The sequence below is a fragment of the Centroberyx affinis genome, unplaced genomic scaffold (genome assembly GCF_046629955.1).
Source record: "Centroberyx affinis isolate AG114_WGS23_722 - 3 ecotype Tasmania unplaced genomic scaffold, CSIRO-AGI_Caff_v1 ptg000445l_1, whole genome shotgun sequence".
Lineage (NCBI taxonomy): Eukaryota > Metazoa > Chordata > Actinopteri > Beryciformes > Berycidae > Centroberyx > Centroberyx affinis.
Genome location: NW_027279108.1, coordinates 159,247 through 175,000, shown reverse-complemented (window position 1 = coordinate 175,000; position 15,754 = coordinate 159,247). Strand labels below are relative to the sequence as shown.

At 45.3% G+C, this 15,754-nt stretch overlaps 1 protein-coding gene across 3 annotated transcripts in view; it reads left to right on the top strand.

Moving 5' to 3' along the window:
• Window positions 1–15,754, top strand: part of shroom1 (shroom family member 1) — a 41,296-nt gene that overhangs the window by 21,249 nt on the left and 4,293 nt on the right. For 2 of the 3 annotated variants that reach the window (XM_071517014.1, XM_071517013.1), the window contains 7 exons: window positions 6,333–9,251; window positions 9,367–9,553; window positions 9,924–9,976; window positions 10,462–11,151; window positions 11,405–12,004; window positions 12,688–12,796; window positions 14,268–14,540. In XM_071517014.1, coding sequence (XP_071373115.1) covers window positions 6,559–9,251; window positions 9,367–9,553; window positions 9,924–9,976; window positions 10,462–11,151; window positions 11,405–12,004; window positions 12,688–12,796; window positions 14,268–14,540 — 4,605 coding nt within the window. In that variant the 5' untranslated portion in view covers window positions 6,333–6,558. The remainder of the gene's footprint in view (window positions 1–6,332; window positions 9,252–9,366; window positions 9,554–9,923; window positions 9,977–10,461; window positions 11,152–11,404; window positions 12,005–12,687; window positions 12,797–14,267; window positions 14,541–15,754) is intronic. The other variant, XM_071517015.1, reaches the window with a different exon arrangement.

Sequence of the window (15,754 nt, the reverse complement as noted above, 5' to 3'; positions counted from 1 at the left end):
TACTGAGCAGATTTAAAGGTTTGGTCTGAAGTGTCTTATTGAGAACAGCCATCCTGTGGGCCCTCTGGCCTCCTGGTCCAGTTCTCTGAGGACAGCGCCAATCCATTTTAACCTCTCAGTCAGAGGTCCGGAGGTCTGCCAACCCATCATCATCTTTATCAGCAGACTTGGTGTGAGCCAGCAGGGCTAATAAGCTTATCGCTTTGGGCCGGCTAGTTGGCCGGTTGGCTGGCCGCGATGACATCAGCCTGTCCCCTGTCAGCTTGTCTTTCTCTTCTTTCTCATTTTTCCCTCTGTGTCTTGTTTTCCCTCTCACTCTCTTTTGGTTCCTCCCTCTTTGCATCTTTTCTTCTCTCTCCTCCCTCTCTGTCTCTTCCTCCCCATCTCTCCCTTTCTCTTGCTCTCTTATTTTTCTCCTCTGTTTTGTGTTTTCCCTCTTTCTTTTTGGTCCCTTCCTCTTTGCATCTTTTCTTCTCTCTCTTCCCTCCCTATGTCTGTCTCTTCCTCCCCATCTCTCTCTCTCTCTCTCTCTCTCTCTCTCTCTCTCTCTCTCTCTCTCTCTCTCTCTCTCTCTCTCTCTCTCTCTCTCTCTCTCTCTCTGCTTCCTCTGCCTCTCCTTCTCAGAGGCGCTGGTGGTCCAGTCTCGTGGCTGCAGAGTGAAGGTCACGCTGGAACACATAAGTAAAACATTCACAAGGAATTCATCCCTCCTTCCCCCTCCCTCTCTCCCACAGCTTCACCGTGTTTCTCTCTCTCTCTCTCTGTCATTCGTTGGTTTTGTAAATCCAATCTTGTTAAAGAAATTTTTAATCCTTACCTGACACCTCTGCTGACCGTGCATGATTTTTTTTTCTCTTTACATTCTTGTGATTTCTTTCTCTGTCCCTCCTCAACCATGATGGGATAAGCAGATCATTTAGGCCTATCCTTCTATCCTTCGAGTAGTTTGTGGTTGCATTTTTTTTTTTTTCAATTCAACTTTAAACTACACCTACAGAAAAAATACCACAGCTACAATTATTGATGAAAATGGTACAGTTGCAGCGTCTCTCTCTCCTTCATACACTCACACTCTGTGCCTTCCCCTTCTGTCTCCATCTGTCTCTGTCTCTCACACGTGATCTCTTGCTCTTTCACTCGCTCACACACACTCCCTCTCTCTCTCTCTCTGTCTCTCTCTCTCTCTGTCTCTCTCTCTCTCTCTCTCTCTCTCTCTCTCTCTCTCTCTCTCCTCTCTCTCTCTCTCTCTCTCTCTCTCTCTCTCTCTCTCTCTCTCTCCTCTAACACCCATCCCTCTGAAGATTTGTGCATCAGAAAGAAAGAGGCGCCTATTTTGTATGTCAGGTGGTGATGGCAGCCGGTCACAAAGGTGACAGCCGCAGCAGTGATGAATGACACGATGAACGACAGCTCAACACTCGCACTTTGTCTGACACGGTGCTAATAGTAACAAAAGTCCGTATAACTGAGCACGAGCGCTGCCAGTCACAATAGAAAACAATAGAGAAGGGAACAAGGGTCTTTGTCTGACACTCTGTAGTTCCACAGGAGTTTAGAAAGCTAATAGAAGGGCTGAAAGTGAGTTTGACCCGTGCAACAGTCTGGATCTGGGTCAAACAGTGTATTTGCTAATGCTTGTTATGGTTTGTTTTAGCATGCTTAAATGGTACCAGGCACTTTAGAGAGTTGCACAAGTATTTGCGGTCAATTTAGTGTATTTTTCTGCAACTGATAACACCTACATTTTCCCGATGTGGTCAACCCCACCCGTCTATTACTCACTGTAAGTTAAAACAAACAAGGATTATTCTCAGATATTATTTGACCCAGTTTCGGCATCAGTATGGAACAGGGATTTTGTTAATTATGTTTGTCTGTAAAATTGAAAAGAGGCCACTCAGCACTGGTATGGCAATTGCTGTGTGATTTTTTTTTTTTTTTTTTTTTTTAAAGCAACGTTCTAAAAATAAACGACAGTAATAATGGCCTTCGTATCAGCGGAATGACTTTCTGCAGTAGTAATTACAGGAGGTTTGTGCAATCTATGGTTCAGGTAATGACTAGCTATATAACTTCAAAAGCAGCTGTCGATGACGGACAGTTATATGGTGAAGTACAGGAGGCTGTAGGTGTTATACGGAATAGGAGAGAGAGGGAAAATGGGGCTGCTGGTGGTGGTGTGGGGGGGTAGTTCGTCTTTGTCAGTGATTTTGGGTGGAGGGTGGGAGGTCACCCATCCACCCACCCCCTGCCCCCCCTCCTCCCTCCTGCCTTGGCCGGTCTCCATGTGCCGAGCCCAGGGCCTTGGGAATGAATGGCGCCCGGGCTCTGCTCCGTCTTTGAAGCCAGCCAGGAATGCGAGGCCCTCTTTTTTTTTTTTTTTTTTTTTTTCTCCCCTCTCTCTGTTGTTCAGGCGGCCGGCAGCGTTAGCAGCTATCTGCGGCAGTGAAATATTCCCTCCGCTGCGCTCATTGTGCATCGGAGAGCCGGACGTCACCGGCTGGCCAATCAGTGGCTCTCGCTAGGCAGCCTGGGGTCTCGGTGGGGGGAGAAGGGACTCACCAGAAGTCTTCCCTCTAATCTGTAGCTTCTCCTGGTTACTTGGTCCGGTCCCTCTGCAGAGGAAGAAAGATGTTCTGAATGAGAAACGAGGCCTAAAATCATGTGGTAAAACCCTTGTTTAAAATGGAACTTGAGAAACTTATTTCTTTCTCAGATGGAAATTAGGAAGGTCAGCAACTTATGCTCGAGGCTTGGGTGAGTTTTAAATTCTCTGTTTCTTTCTTAAAAGTTTTGAGTATTTCATTCAAACCAGTCTGCTACTAGCTGAACACTTGAGTATTCCCAGTCTCCCTTGCTGCTGTGTGACTGTTGGTCCATTCGTCCAACTTGTGTTCAGCTTTCCTGCTGTCATTGTTCAGCTCTCTTGTCTCTTGTTGTTGTGGTTTGCGTGTGAGGGTATTTGTCTGGGCCGGTCACCCTCTCCTCTCCCTCTCCCTCTCCCTCTCCCTCCCTCTCTCCTCTCTGTACATTTTGTCACTGCCTGTCCCCTCCATCACTTCCACTTGAGCGCTCCCCTGTTCGGGAGCCCCTCTCTGTTCACAGAGGGGAGAGGAGGGTTGGAAACCACACACACACACTTTCTCTCACACACACTCACACACACTCACACACACCCCGCAGATCAGAAGGCCCTTCATAAACACATGGAATCCCCCTTAATACTGTAGTTTGAAAGGCTCTTGGGAGGTGGGTTTTGTGTGTATGCAAAACGACCACCTGTGTGCACATTACATACAGCGTTGAGATTAAGGCTCATCTTTGATTCAGTTTTTTCAGCTGTGTTTAGACAAACTTGGCAATACTGGGAAAATATTGAGGTTTATTACAGGAGTTTACAAAAAAGAATTTCTGAGGCATCAATTGCAATCATAGGCCTTCGTTGTCATTTAAGTCAGCATTTTTGATGATTTAATCTTTCTTTCTTTTTTTATTTTGTTAGCTTTTGATTATTAAAAAGCAAGCAACAAACAAAAGGCAAAAATCCACTGATCCACTTCTGTAATATGTAACAACATAAAAGCTGGCGATTTTCTTTGTCCTCGTCAGCAAGGAAACCCAACTTTATAACTGCAGAGTGAGACTAGATGAACTGGTTGACTTTGACCTTTCTGTGTGCATGACAGGTATGTAGCTTCCACCTGATGACAAAGCCATGGCAGACACTCTAGGTCACAAGAGAGAGAGACAGAGAGAGAGTGAGAGAAAGAGAGAAAGAGAGAGGCCTGCATTCACTGTGTTATTAGGATCCACCCGAACCTGTCATTAACTGGCAGGAGTTAGTTTCTGTTTTGAAGCAGTTTATAGGATATCTGGTGAGAGAAAAGTTTCTGGGTTGTAGAATCTTCAGTTTTATCACTGTGAATGATGAAATGCTGTGTAAAGTCATATAAATTAATAAGCTATTAAATTAATAATAATAATTGGATGTGTAGTGGGCGATCCTACTGTTATTCAAAGGAATTTAGTGAAAGCTATAGTTACTGTAGACTGAAGTGAAGATTGAGGCTGGCTGTGGTTATACGATTTTATTATTACTCATGATAAAAAAAAAATATATATTAGGTAGAGCTGCAACGATTAATCGATTAGTTGTCAACTATTAAATTAATCGCCAACTATTTTGATAATCGATTAATCGGTTTGAGTAATTTTTTAAGAAAAATAAGTCAAAATTCTCTGATTCCAGCTTCTTAAATGTGAATATTTTCTGGTTTCTTTACTCCTCTATGACAGTAAACTGAATATCTTTGGGTTGTGGACAAAACAAGACATTTGAGGACGTCATCTTGGGCTTTGGAACTGATTGATATTTTTCACCATTTTCTGACATTTTATAGACCAAACAACTAATCGATTAATCGAGAAAATAATCGACAGATTAATCGACAGTGAAAATAATCGTTAGTAGCAGCCCTAATATTAGGCTCAAAGTTTATTGATATAAGTGATATAAGATTCTGACCTGGTTTTTGCAAATACTTTTTTATGGTTTGTATTGGCCTACTTCAGTGGGAGATGGGTTTTACCACAAAGGAAGGACAATGTGATGAATTCAATGAAAGTTTTCTCAACAATGGACCTTAAATTGTGCTTTTTTGGAAGGAAATTCAGCTACATTTTTTGTTAATTTCACATTTTCTCTTGTAGTGGTGGTAGTTTTCTTGCTGAACATACTGTAAAGGTTTCCTGATGAACTGAGCGTGGTCTCAGTCAGACATAGTGCTTGTCTAATGAACTGGAAGTTTGATCTTACCCCAATTGTTACATTTTACATTTTAGACATTTAGTTGGCACAAACAAAAGAAATAATCGGCAGGCAGAAATGTAGAAAAGTCTTAACCGGCCACAGCGCTGCATAATGCATTAAACATCTGTCACATGACTAATCCTCCAATATTTCTGCAGGTTGATATGGAATTCCTGACATTTTTTCATGTGTGTGCTGCAAAGTGCACCGGCAACCTCAAGGCCCCTAATTACAGGCCTTTGGTGGTGCAAACCGGCAGGCAGACTCCTTGAACAGGTGGTTAACTATATAATGCCATACAAAGACAGACTGCAGTAGCTGTGTGAGCAGTGAGACAGGGAAAAATGTCCTAAAAATGTTGTGGGCATAGAAGTTTAATAGCGTTTGATAGTTTCATTTTTTGTGTCCAATGAACTCTAGTTATTACATTTTAAAACAAACAAAAAGTAGTTACCGCTGTTTTTGTAGGCGTCATTTTGTAGGAGAGTATAGTAGGAACTCCTCACCTACATTGTTATCAAATATTTTCATATAACTTTCAAACATGACATTACTTCATGGAATTACACACGATGGACCTTGTATTGCTGTAACGTTTGCCACTCCAAACTGACCTAAAACTGAAATTCTTTGGTCATTTATTATGGAATTTGTGATCAAATATGAGTGAAAAATGTTCTAAAATAAGTCTATCTATGAAATGACCCAGTGACCATGTGTTGGTCGTCAAGGAGCAATCCCACATGAATGAAGAACGAGGGGTAAAATGAGATTGGAGTCTTAATGAGCAGAGTTAAAGGATTTCCCCTGGTGCTGCCATGTACCAAGACCCTCTGCTCTGCTGGTTAGGCAGAAACACACTTGAACCTGCTCAGTTCTCTGGTGGACCGAGAGAAAGAGGGACAGACACCCAGACAGATAGCAACATTTTTCAGTGAAGGGGTTTACCATCTGTCTCTTACCACTTATAGCACAGAGAGCAAAATTTCTCAGGAAACACAAGATAGTCTTCCAACCACACTGCAGGAATTTGACCTAGAAATGCCAGGAAAAGATTTTTTTGCCGGTGACTTACTGTTTCTGGCTCACTTGTAGTGTTTGAGCAGAAAACACCCTGCAAAAATAGTAACTTTTTCCTTCTACAGGCCTTTTTCCAAACACGATGCCATGCTTTGATGTAGCAGTGCAGCTGTGAGTGCTGTTAACCCAGTGGACATGCCATGTTGACAATCTAACATAAACATATTTGATTCGCACTCAAAAAGGCCACACAGTAGCATGTTTGTGAGAACTACACACACTCGCACACACATTTGACACACACACACACACACACACACACAGAGTACAGGTCATTTACTCTTTCTGTTGTTGCATTTTCAATTTCTATTTGCACCCACAGATTTTGACAAACCATTTCCCTCTTCAGCTGCTATTTGTTGCAGGTGTAACTGGAGCATGAGACCTGGCTTATGATTTCCACCCTGATAACCAGTCTGTGTGTTTGTGTTTTGTCCCCCAGGAGCTACTGAGCAGACCATTTGAAGAGGCTTTGACTCAACGAAAAGGCGCCAAGAAAATGACCTGAATACCACCAAGAGTGACGGACAACCTGGTGCAAGTGTGTTGGTGACAATTTCCCAGTTTCACCTACAAGGCACACACACACATGCATCAACACACACGCACATACACAGACGAATTCACAAACCCTGCCCTTCCCTTCCTGCCATCCACCCCAGTCCTCCATGGATTCCTACCACTTCCACTTTGAGAGAATGAGCAACGTGGACCTGCATCCTCTGAGCCTGCCTGTCAGCCGGCTCTCCCCAGCCAAGTCCAGCAGCAGCATCGTCGACCAGCTCGCCCACCACCAACACGGCAAAGGAGACTCCGCCTACAGCTCCTTCTCCGGCGGGTCCACCGCCCCTGACTACCCCTCTCCCTTCCTCCCGGACGACCTGCAGCCTAGCTCCCTCAACCACTACGCTGATCTCAAGTATGTGAAGGCCATTTACCACCCCAGCCAGGTTCTGCAGTCCGACTCAAAGACCATGGACCAGCTGTATCGCTCCGTGGAGGCGATCTCACAGCAGTATCGCCACAGTAACAACAAGAACGTTAACCACCACAGCCACAATGGCAATGATGGCTGCCATACCAACAACAAACTACTCTGTAACCAAGAAGTCCCTGCAGCGGCTCCATCCCAAGGTCCTTACCCTCCTCTTCGTCCTCCTCCACCCCCAGCCCGCCTGGATAGTTTCATAGCCACAAGGAATCTGGAGAACAGCTGGGCGCACCACCAGGGTGCTGACCCTCCACCCCAGCAGCCGCAACAGCAGCCAAGGCCCCACTCTCAGCTCCATCCCCAGCCCCAGCCTCCATATGCCCCAAGACCCCAGACGGCTAATCCTGACTCTGGTCAGAGAACTGACCCAGTCTACGGAGGGTGGTGGGGCTCCCAGCAACAACAGCCACAGCCTCAGCAGCCGCTTAGCTACCGCCCCCACCTCCAGCCCCATGACCAGACCAGGGAGCCGCTGAACCCAGAACACCTTTTCATCATGGATAATAAAGCTGCCTGTGAGCAGCAGAAGTCAGAAAACATCTTAAGCCGATCACCTCCTCGAGGCGTGAGCCAGACTGAGCACCTGAAACCCAGACAGCCTGCAAGCAGTGTTGGACGTAATGGAGACCATCATAATAACAACAGCGGTAGCAGCAGCCATTTTGAGGGTCAGCGTAAAAGGGCGCACTCGGCCCACGAGCCGCCCCGGGCTGCTAGCCCCTGGAATGTTGCTCAGAACTTTATCAACAGCAGCATCCAGCACAAGGGGCAGTTCTATTTCGTTACGGGTGTGTGCAAACTGTCCGAATCTGGTGTGAGGACACAGTCTGCATCTCCATGTGTGTCTGAGGCTGGGAGTGAGAGCTCCACTGTGGTGGAGACACACCGGCTGAGGGAGAAAGGGAGAGAGAAAGAAAGAAGTCACAGCACAATGGATAATTTGTTTAGGCCTCGCACCTCCAATGATATGATTCCAGATGAGAGAGAGGTTTTCACTTCTGTGACCCAGGGCCAGGACCTGATCTCCAGGAGCCAGGATGAGGAGAACCACAGACCCCCTCTCATCTTGACACAGTCCTCCCGCAGTTTTGATGCCTTAGAACAAATCCACATGACCCAGAGTCGAGACATAGGCCGCCACACTGCCAACAACCATATATTCTACTGTGGACCAGACAAGAACTGCCCCTCAGCATCAACCTCACAAGGTAAGGAGGTCACCACACTGATCAGCAATGAACCGAACCATCACAAGAGAGAAGAGCAGGCGAAGAGAGGGAGAAGGCAGCCGTTGGGGGATGTTCCCAGCGAGAGGATAAACAAGGAAACAACCCCGCTTCTGTACCACCTGACCGGAGCCAGCAGGGCGGCGCTGAAGCCTAAAAAGGACGGTTTCAGCACGAAAGGCAAAGAAGCAATCCTAAACAAAACTGGTTATATAGAAGCCGCTGTTAACGGTAACGAGAGATCTCCACACGATGAAACAGCCAAGGAGGATAATGGGGAAGTTACCTCACATGTCTGTAACACCATGGACGACTCGTTCAAGAAGTACTACAAGGAGAAGCTGAAGGATGCCCAGTCTAAAGTCTTGAGGGAGACGTCTTTTAAACGAAGGGACCTGCAGCTGTCATGGCCACACCGGATCAGACAAAAACCTGAGCTGAGACCTATGGTGATTCACGCTTTCTCCTCATCGCAGGACTCTGAGACATCAACGGACACACTCACCCCCTCTGTGACCTCTGAGGAGACGGAGAGAGGGAGCGTGAAGGAAGAAGTAAGGGAGAAGGAGAGGGAGAAGGAGAGCGAAAAGGAAAACGGGAGGCCGGTAAACGTAGCCCAGCCCCAGGTGGCACGCATCGGAGGCAGGAAGCGCTTGACTCAAGAGCAGAAGAAGATGTGCTACTCCGAACCTGAGAAGCTCAACCAGCTTGGCGCCGCCCCCAACCACTCCTCCTGCCGTTCCCTTGGCAACGATACCGAGAACTTCTTCCCAGTTGACTGTGAGGGGGAGGAACCTGTGCAGCAAGGAGAGCAGGGATTGGTTGCCGCAAGGAGGAAGATGTTTGAGACCAGAGGACGGACCCTATCAGCTTCCAGCCTCTCTAAGACGAACCTGAAACACCTCCAACACAAGGCCCTGGTGGAGTACATGGAGCGTAAGACGGGTCAGAAAGTGGCCGAGCCCCAGCAGCCGGGGCCTCAGTTACCACCTCCACCTAGACAGAGGCACTCCATGGGGGAGAAACCGTTTGACTGGGGTCCCAGGCCGCTGTCGGCAAGTCCTGAAGGTAAAACCCCGAAGAAGAAGCCCCACAGGCCCCACTCTGCAGGCCGCATCCTCGACTCCTCCACCAGCTCCATCAGGTAGGAAAGAGAATGAAAGAGAGAGGGAGAGAAAGAGAATCTCATTTGATTTTTGTGGTATAGGTGAAATCAGACTTGTGCAGTTAAGTCCTCCATTTTGATTTTCACAAAACAGGTACGCCCAGTTCTTCTCAGCGCAGTCTGGTTCAGTCCAGTCTGGTGACCAACTCCATCAGCTGAACTGGAGGGAGAGCCAGCGTCCGTCTCAGGGGAAGTCTGCCTCGGTGGAGAGTCTGCTGGACCAGCCAGAACCGCCTACTTTCTTCAGGAACAGATCCACATCCACACCACATGCGTTTCAGGTAAGGATGTTTAAAAGTGAGCCCTTTTGATGCTTCCTTGTTGTTATTATCAATCATGAGTATTCCAAAATATATTTTGAAATACCATTTTCATATTTCTGTGAAAAAATGGACAATATAATCTGTCTCATGTGTCATTCATTGTACCTAAACTTTCCAGTACACCTTGCATTGTTCTGTAGAGCAAAGTTTACCTATCTAGCACTCCAAGCAAGTTAGAACAAATTGGGAAAAAAAACTGGCCGAGGTCTGGCTGGTAATGTGGTATTTTACATTCATTGCATGTACCCTGTTATTAGATTCAGTAGAAAGATTTAGAGATTTGCGCTGATAAAAATGATTCAACTGTTGCCTTTTGATTCTTGTGCAGGCGCATGGCTGTGAGACGGATCCTTCACCAGTTAATACTATGGAAACCTGCAGGTATGTACCAGTGCTGCAGACAAATTGGGACATTTTTATGGGTTTTAGGTCAGCAAGGTATTAGGTCAGTGATGTGTGCTGTGGTACAGACTATAAATCTCGACTTGATTCATTGTGGCACTGAAAGTCAACACCCACCTGCTTTACTGTAGCAGGCCAACATTCCTTTCGCAAGATTTATGCTTGTACTGTAAAAGAAGAATCACTGACTGAGACCATTTTCCAGCAGTTGGCCCATTTTTCAAAACTATGCAGTAGTTTATGGCAGTATCAAATTATTATAACCAACCTTTAAATGAAATACATTTTCCAGAGCCCTTCTACAGTGCATCAGTAGTAGTAATTTCATATCGGCCTGTGAAAACAGTCATTGGGAGGTCAAGCCCCTAAGCTTGACTCTGTTTTTCTCTATAAAACATTCAACCGTGTAAACTAATCATGGTTTATATGAATTGCTTGGCTTAAATATTGTATATAAATTGCAGTCTCCAGAAGAATGGCAATGAGGAGCCTTTGTCACGGCCGGCCCCTGAAGGCCAGCAGCGTGTCCGTGTGGTGGCACAGAGGGGGAAGTCCATGGAAGAGCTCGGAGCTTCGAAGTTCACCAGACCCTCGGCCCTGAGTAAGAGTACTGAGCAGCTGGACCAACTGTGGAGTCGTTCGACCGGACCGGGAGTGATTTTGGGGCCGGACAGGGAGAAGAGGAGCGTGTCATACTTCGGAGAGGGCCGAGGAGAGAAGGCTCAGGGGCAGGAAAGAGAGAGGAGGAACCAGTGGGTATCGGAGCGAGCAGCGCAGGGACAAGAGAATGTTGTCCAGAAAAACGCTCAGGGACAGACCCAAAACCAAACCCAGAAAAAATCCCTGTTGAAGCAGGACTCGGCACCGCTGCTGGCCAGTGAGGAAGATGCCGTGCCTCTCACAACTGCAGGAACCAGGGACTCGAACAGATCCACCTCCCCAGCGTCCAGCTCCTCTTCCCGGGTCAGGGTTCACTCTGGATCTCCTGGATCCCACGGCTCCGTCACAGATGAGGTCAGGCTCAGCAGACCGTCCAGTGAGGCGTCCAACCCTCCGTCCCCCAGAGGTCGAGAGACCAGCGAGAGAGAAATCAAATCCACCTCCTCCACCCCCAACCAGACAAAGCTTCCTTATGAAAACAGACTTAGCTCCAGGTAAGATCAGATACCATAACAATACAGCGGTTGTTTCTTCCTTGAAATGATTTCACTAATTGAATCTGCCACACTGCATTTTCTTACTTTATAATGCCCATTTGTTGTTGTTTGGGAAAATGCAATGAGTGCCAGAAAGTTTAGCAATTTGTAAAAACCCACCTATCTAGCACCAAGCAGACTTAAACTATAAAGTATTTGCAAATACGATTTGGCCCACTTACTTCCTATTCATAACCTGTTTTACTTCCAGCAGAATCAGAACGTCCCCTCCTGTGACTACATCAGAGCGAGAGCAGTCAGTGGATGAACCCAGCAACGACACCACACCCCCTGATTCAAACCAGGAAGTCTCTCTGAGCTGTGGCGTCACCACGGATCCCTCGCTGTGGATACTTCCACCTGAAGAGGGAATCAAAGATGAAGTCCAAAACCCGCCGCTAACAGACGACGTGTTTGAGGACGAGTCTGCAAGCTCGGCCCCTCCTGCACAGAAAAGCGAAACCTCTGCGTCTCCTTCGACCTCAGTCTCTGACGCAGACACCAGTCAGCGTGCGGAGGGGGAGAAAGATCCAGAAACGGAGGATGAGAAGGCGGGAGAAAACCAGGGGATAGAGGAGAGGGGGAGCCCAGAGGGAGAGATGGAGAGCCCCGAAAAGCCTGTCGAGAAGCCTCAGTGGGAGGAGCTTGTAGAAGCGGTGGTCATGGCCGACCAATCGTTGGCCAGAGCGCTCTACCCGCTGACCAATCGTAAGACGGCGTTGATGCTGATGGAGCAGCTGCTGTCAGAGGACACGCTGCTGATGGAGGAGCATTACAAGAAGAAACAGGAGCAGAGAGGAGCTGCTGAAAGGTAGAAGTCTCTCTCTGTTCAAACCCAACTCTGGTAGTCGTGAACAATATTTTAACAGTTTCCATCTGCAAGGGAGAAAGTAAAAGGCATGCTATTTATAATTTCCATCCCTTCATATTGGATAAAACTACAATTGGATATAACTACACCACACTTTCAATTCTGTCTATATCCACAGGTGTATAGATGGAAAATGCAAGTCATCTTGCTCACACCTTCCAAACCATTTTAGAGCTACCTTAGTGTACAGAGAGGGCAGGCAAGGCCGAGTTCATCAGGATTCCTGGTCTACGGTTTCTCTGTGATACTTTATACTGGTTTCTAATAGCCAAAGAACAGAGCACCACCAGTACAGTGTTTCCTTATATTGCATCACACACTCAGACACACCCGGGCGTCCACTTACTACACGCACTTAGATTTCTGTTAATGTAATCACACTTATCTGTTTGGATGTATTGTATCTCAAGAATGTGCAATTGTATCTCAGTGTTTCATTATCTGTAGTTAACAATGGCACATTGTACTGAGATGATATTGCATTTGAAGATTTATAGCACAACTTGATATGGGAATACATTTTGAGCATGTTCATACTGTGTTGTGTCAACAGAAATTGCACTGGTCTAAATGAATGGCTGCAAGAAAGGCAGTTTGACCCAAACACGTCTTTCTGTTTCTAGTGCTGAGACGGTGGAGGAAGCTGAACCGTCTCCCTGTCCATCTGATCCTGACAGCCAGAAACCTCAGTGTCCAGAGCTGCAGAGCAAAGCTGACATCACTGAGAAGAAGGTGATTATTCATTTATGCAAATTAGTGGACACTTTTCTTTATCCAAAATGCCTCAAAGTACCACGAATGCAGACATTTTAAACACAGGCAACCCCAGTGGGATTCGAATCCCTAACACCAGCAGTGGAAGTGCAATGTTCATAGCAAGTGGCATTACAATTTAACAATGTTTCCTTTTCTTGAACCCCATAGTACTTTACATTGAGACACTCAGATCTGTGTCATAGTCATCTAAAACAGGAGATGAAGAAGTGGCGATATGTTTTCATAATGGAAATGCAAATAAAAATGTGTCTGGATCTTGCAAAAAAAAAAAAAAGATGAGACCAAAGTCTAGCCAAAAATTAATATATTTATTAACAAAAAAGCATAGTACCCAAATCATAAATGCCTTGGTACAAGTGAAAACAGCAAGAAACAAGCCAGGGCAGAGCAGAACAAAGCAGCTTTTTAGCTACACGCTTTCAACTGTGGTCATTTTTTTCATAAAGGAAATGGAGCAAACATTGAAAGTTGCTGGTGATTGCATATTGATGCCATCTGGATGCTATTTGGCCTTAACTGGATTCATGTCAGACCAAGATAGTCGGGTCTCCCTTACCACATGATGTACTGTCTGCCACTTATCTGCGTCTCCTGCCTGTCTGATGTTTGGCTTGGCAAACAGCCTCTCCCCCTTCTTCCTGACTGCCCCCCACATCTGCCTACAGACTGTCATAATCTCACTTTCACAATCACATCATAAATTCATAAATCCAGCATTCACTCACTTACTCATTCAACCCAACTGAGTAGGCTAATATTACACATGCAATACTATACATGCATGCACACTGAACTTAGAAGTACAAATGCACTTTTGGGAGCTAATTTAGTAACATTACTACCCATAAACCTTTATGCCTGTTAAGATATTAATGGTTGAGTATGAAAAAAATGGGGTTGCACTCCGCAGAGAGTTTTTAATACAGGATCACTGTATCCAACTCAAACACTGAGACATGAAGACCAGAAGGCCAAAAACATTTGTCTGCAATGGGAATAAAGTGATACTCTATTAAAAATTACTTTTGTCAAGTGCAACCCCATGTTTTTTTTTCAATACTAAATTCTACGACAGGACAACGCACCGACTGGTCTGAGCGCAGCAGTCTCTTTATGATATTTATAAGATATTAATTGTTACCACTTTACAATCTATTGACAATAGAAAAATAATATATCAGAGTCAGCATGGCTAACATCATGACAATCAAACAAAAATGTAAAATAAATATTTTGTTTGTTTTTGATTCATCTGCAATCTAAAAAAAAGACAAGTGTGTCCCTTAGAAGTGTTTTTTTTCACTTGGTCCTGTGAGTTTAAGAGAGTTTAAGTGGTAATATATAGATACACATGGAGGGCCATGTGTATCTATATATTACCACTTCAACTCTCTCACACATTTCCTTTCTCCTCTTGCATCAACAGCGTTTATTAGTATCGTGTATCGAGGAGCGTCTGCGTGCGTTGGAGGAGACCCGCGCCGCCCTGCAGACGGAGATCCAGGAGAACGCGGCCTGCGGAAAGGCTCTGGAGCTGCTGGTCCAGGAGCGCTGTCAGCCTGTGGAGCTGGAGAGGTACAACCTCTTCATAGGAGACCTGGAGCGGGTGGTGAGCCTGCTGCTGTGCCTCTCCGCCAGGCTGGCCAGGGTGCAGAACGCCCTGAGCACCGTGGACCAGCACACAGACGCAGAGGAGAAGGTGAGGCAACATAGCAAACAAACTTAAACATCTGTCTTTTTTTTCCTCTTATTTTCCAGTGGAGTTCACTAGATACACTACCAGTCAAAAGTTTGGACAGACACACACATTTTTCTTTATTTTTACTATTTTTCACATTTTAGAATAATAGTTAAGACATCAAAACTATGAAATAACACAAATGGAATTATGCTGTGACCAAAAAAGTGTTAAACAAATCAAAACTATCTTATATTTTAGATTCTTTAAAGTAGCCACCCTTTGCCTTGATGGAAAAGCAAAGGCTTTGGAAAGAAATTCATACATAGGCATCAACTTCACTATTTATATTTGTCTAAGAAATAAATTTCAAGCAGTTGTTGCATATTACGAATTTTTGACAACAAACTAAACATGTCCATCCCATTGAATCTAATCATAATCAGCTCTACTTCTTTTTTTATCCATTTATCCATTATGGCTGAAAATATTTTCAAAGTAATTCTGAAAATACGCTTTGTAACCTCATAATCATTGTCATCTCACATCTAAAGTAATTAGGAGTATGGAGCCAAAACTTCAAACTATGGGTCACTGTCCAAACACTTCCAAAACTAACTTTAATTTACTAACTAATTTATTTTCTTGATCCTCTGGCCGTTTCTTCATCTTTTCCTGTCAAAGTGGTGAGCACTGATGCTGAGAAACTAAGGCAGGTCCTGGCTCTTGTGTTTCTATGGTTACAGGTCACCTGAGTGAGTTGAATTAAGATGCGATAAGGATCTACTAATGTACTCTAATGCACTGCCATGTGGTCCATGTATTTTTCGATCCCACGCTCCTGTGTTTTAGCCCCAAGTTGTTTACACACATGCACTTCAGCGTGTAAGTGAAAGCATACTCCCGCCACGTGTTCCTAGGGCAATCTTATGTCATGTCAAGTTACAGATCCCATGATTCACTGCAGTTCATGTAGAGCTGCTGGCGGAAAGAGGAGCGTCACTGTTGGAGGTGCGCGGCTGCTCCCATGCCCTCAGCTATACTCTCATTCTGTTTACTCTAGCACAGCAAACATGCCATTCGGGAAAAGTTGAAGGGCAACTTTAATGGAGTCAAGGTTTCTCACTGTTTGGAATTCAAAAAATGCCAGTGGGTTTATCTGTGTTTAATTGCCAATCTTTGGCTTATCTTTATTTGAGCCTAATGATTTAATGGACATTTCGAGATTATCTTTA